General features: G+C 33.3%; 1 protein-coding gene across 1 annotated transcript in view; it reads left to right on the forward strand.

Moving 5' to 3' along the window:
- ttk (ttk protein kinase) overlaps positions 1–2,618 on the forward strand; it is a 72,295-nt gene extending 69,677 nt beyond the window's left edge. Inside the window, 1 exon segment of the mRNA XM_039749756.1 lies at positions 2,292–2,618. Coding sequence (XP_039605690.1) covers positions 2,292–2,384 — 93 coding nt within the window. The 3' untranslated portion in view covers positions 2,385–2,618.
- The last annotated feature ends 713 nt before the right edge of the window (positions 2,619–3,331 follow it).

Below are 3,331 nucleotides of genomic sequence, written 5' to 3' on the forward strand. Positions count from 1 at the left end.
AAATTAGTAACTAAATTACTTTCATTAATGGTTTATAAATTATCAAAGATTTTAGTGTGATAGTCAATAATGCATGTTAAATCATTACTATATGTGTAAGTTTTGGGGACATTTTTGCTACTGTCATTGTTCTTCAAGGATCACAATTGTGTAATTTTTGGCCGTTTTTTGCGCTTTTGTCCAAATTATTTCTGATGGTGCACTCATCTGTTTTGACGAAAATTATATAAAAACTTATTGAGAACACGACCCAAACTGTGAACAATGACATCAGACCTGACCTCTCAAAGTCATATGTTTTAGACATTAGAGATAATTTTAAATGGATTTTTAAATTAAATTGAAGAGATGCTGGTGTCAGCTCTTCCATACTGCGTTTCAGACAAGCTGCGAACCTGAGAGAGATCACAAGGTGAGTGTTAAAGATATGATGGCTACCTAAGTGTATAACATCTACATAGAACTTAATTTATTTGTCCCCAAGTGGATATTTGGCTTTTTACAGACACTTGTGTACTTATATGTTTATATACACCATGGTCTTATCATAGTGACTCAGCAGTAACATAGAAATAAGTTGGAAAGGATACAGATCTGGAGGGACTCTGTATAATGTTTGATTTCTGTTATATAAGTATGAAGTGTTACATCTCATAGTGAGTCACAGTAAGTTCAGTACTGTGACATTTTGGGTACTGTGGAGAACAGGCTTACTTATACCTATTATTATTTCAGAAGCAATTTTAATGCTAGAAAGAAAGGGAGTGGAGATTTATGTGAATGAGCAATGATGAACACATCACAATTAAAACTAAAAGTATGATACAAACTTAGGAATGTGGACTGAATTTGTGATTCTCCCTGTACCAATATCTTAATAATTCTGAATACTGGTGACTTCAAACAAGGAAACAAACTTGTGTCAGCATGTTTCATTAATGGACATTACTGGATTTGCTCTATTGATATGTTAATGACTTTAAATATAAACCGGTGGTACAATCTTGGTAGATCTGACCACCAACAAGCCTGTTATTGAAAGCAGCAGCTTTGTATTGTCCAATTCAGAGGTTTGTGTGTGTGTGTGTATATAAGTATACATAAAATAAAAAAATTGTCTGTAAATTCAAATTATTTCTCTATCCATCTATTCTGTCTATTTCCTTCCCATTTTAACATCACCATGCATGATTGGTGTTTGCTTTGACGTAACTATAGTGGAGCCTTATGACAGGGTTTTTTTTGTTTGTTTGTTTTTTTTAAACTACTAAGTCTTTTTTTTTTCCTGCTTTCCATTTCATTTCTGTTTGACATGTTTTGGAAATCTCCTGTTTCTTTTGTGTGGGGTGGAATTAGACCCACATGATTGAGCAGCCACCATGGGATAAAACTTCTGTCTGGGGATTTTATTCCTTTACAAACTGTGGTGTTAGCAGTAAGCAATGTGTTCAGGTGTGAGAACATTAAGTCTGCTTCCCAAATGATCACATTATTTTTAAGCTCGGTAGATGTTGTTATGACACTAGTGGAGAATGGAGTAGTTGTCAATGGTTCTTCCCCTTTGGCAGCACTGGCTCGTAAGGTAACATTTTCAAATGTTCCTGCATTTTTGAGAATTAAGGTGATATAAAAATAATTGGGACACCATGATCAATTAGTGTCTAAAAAACAGTATATTCCATTTGGTGTCCAGATCCCTTGAGCTAAATCATATAATGTGTTTCAAGAATCAATTATATGCTGTCTTTAACAGAATAGACAAAAGGTTAGATGTTGAAATGATGTTTAATATAAACGGATTATGTGGTTTGTTTTTGTTTATGTTTATTTGTTTGTTTAGTTCGGGGTGAAGAGGAGAGTAGGGTGCATTTGTTTAAAACTTGCCCAGAGAAAAGAATATGATAGCTGAGTGTGAAAAGTGAAATAAAATGGACGCAAATTTACTACCTAATGTTGAAGAAAAAACAAACACTGTAGAGGAGACGGGAGATTGAGGGAGTGACAATATTTCAGACTTTAAAGAAGAAGGAATTGCTACTTGGAGAAATAGACAACACCGTCGATGAGTGACCACTGGTATTCTAATATGCTTCTTCTTCAAGGTCAAAGGCTCACTTGTTTATTTTTATTTTTGCACTGAGCCTTTCAATTTTAAATAATATTTGGACTCTATATTTTTAAATAAATTGCTTAATCATTTTAATTAAATCTGTAATCTGAATAACTCTAAATAAATTAAAAGGCTAGATTAGAGTTCCTTTCCTAAAAGTTTTAATTTTTTTCTATTTCAGAGTTTGGCGCAGATGATCAACAGTCGAAAGGATTTTGATGTTGCTGATATCATGAAGCAAGATGTCACGAAGGACAGAAATGAAGGCAATTAATGACTTCCTGCTTTCAAGGACTGTAAAAAAATCTGCCACTGTGTTCCAGCTTGCTTAATATAAAACAATTTTATGTTCACAGGCAACAGGATAATTAAACTAAATATCCTTTACAATCTATATATACTATACACACCAGATGCATAAAATACTGTTGTTTTTCGTTCAAGATTGTTGCACTTTGTATTTAGAAAGATGTCTTGTGAACTTGTTAAGTAAAAAATACAAATTATATAGTCTGACAGTAAACAGTCATTTTTTTAAACAATGAGTGGAAAAATCTTCACGAACAGTGTTTTAATTTTTCAGTTCATAACACTTGGCATCTATTAGTACAGCTTTAATTCTGATCCAAACCCATTCATGCAACCTAATAGTTTATAACTGGAGGACAATTCCAATATAAACATTTAGATACATTTAAAATAACAGGAAAAAAATGGAAGTATTTAGTTTTTATTGCAGGCTATATTGGATGCAAAAGCAATAGTCGGGTCTCAAATGTGCCCCTTAATAGCCTGCCAAACATAAGCTGGATCCTGAACAGAGTGTTTATTCAAAGAATAAACTGTTCAAGTTTAGCAGAGGTTTGCTCAATAAAATCTATATTTTGCAGTATAGAAGTACTGCTTGGAGGACAGGACGGAAAGAGAAAGCTGAAGATTTACAGGGATGAAAATAAACAATAAAAAAAGCTTACTTTGTGTGGAGGGTCAAAATATTTTGAAATTAGTATATAACATATTCTGAAAAAAGACTTGCAATGGGAAGAGAAGAGGGAAAATTCTATAATAACCTATAAGAGTTTGAGGTTTAGATCCATAACCGATTTGGCAAGCACTCATGAGAAGGTGGCATTGCACTGTTTGATCAAAGAAGGTGATTTATCGAGCAGAGGGTCAATAAATGCATTCACATCCATCCCAGTGATTAGCTGGTATTAAGGA

Source organism: Polypterus senegalus, chromosome 3 (assembly GCF_016835505.1).
Source record: "Polypterus senegalus isolate Bchr_013 chromosome 3, ASM1683550v1, whole genome shotgun sequence".
Taxonomy (NCBI): domain Eukaryota; kingdom Metazoa; phylum Chordata; class Cladistia; order Polypteriformes; family Polypteridae; genus Polypterus; species Polypterus senegalus.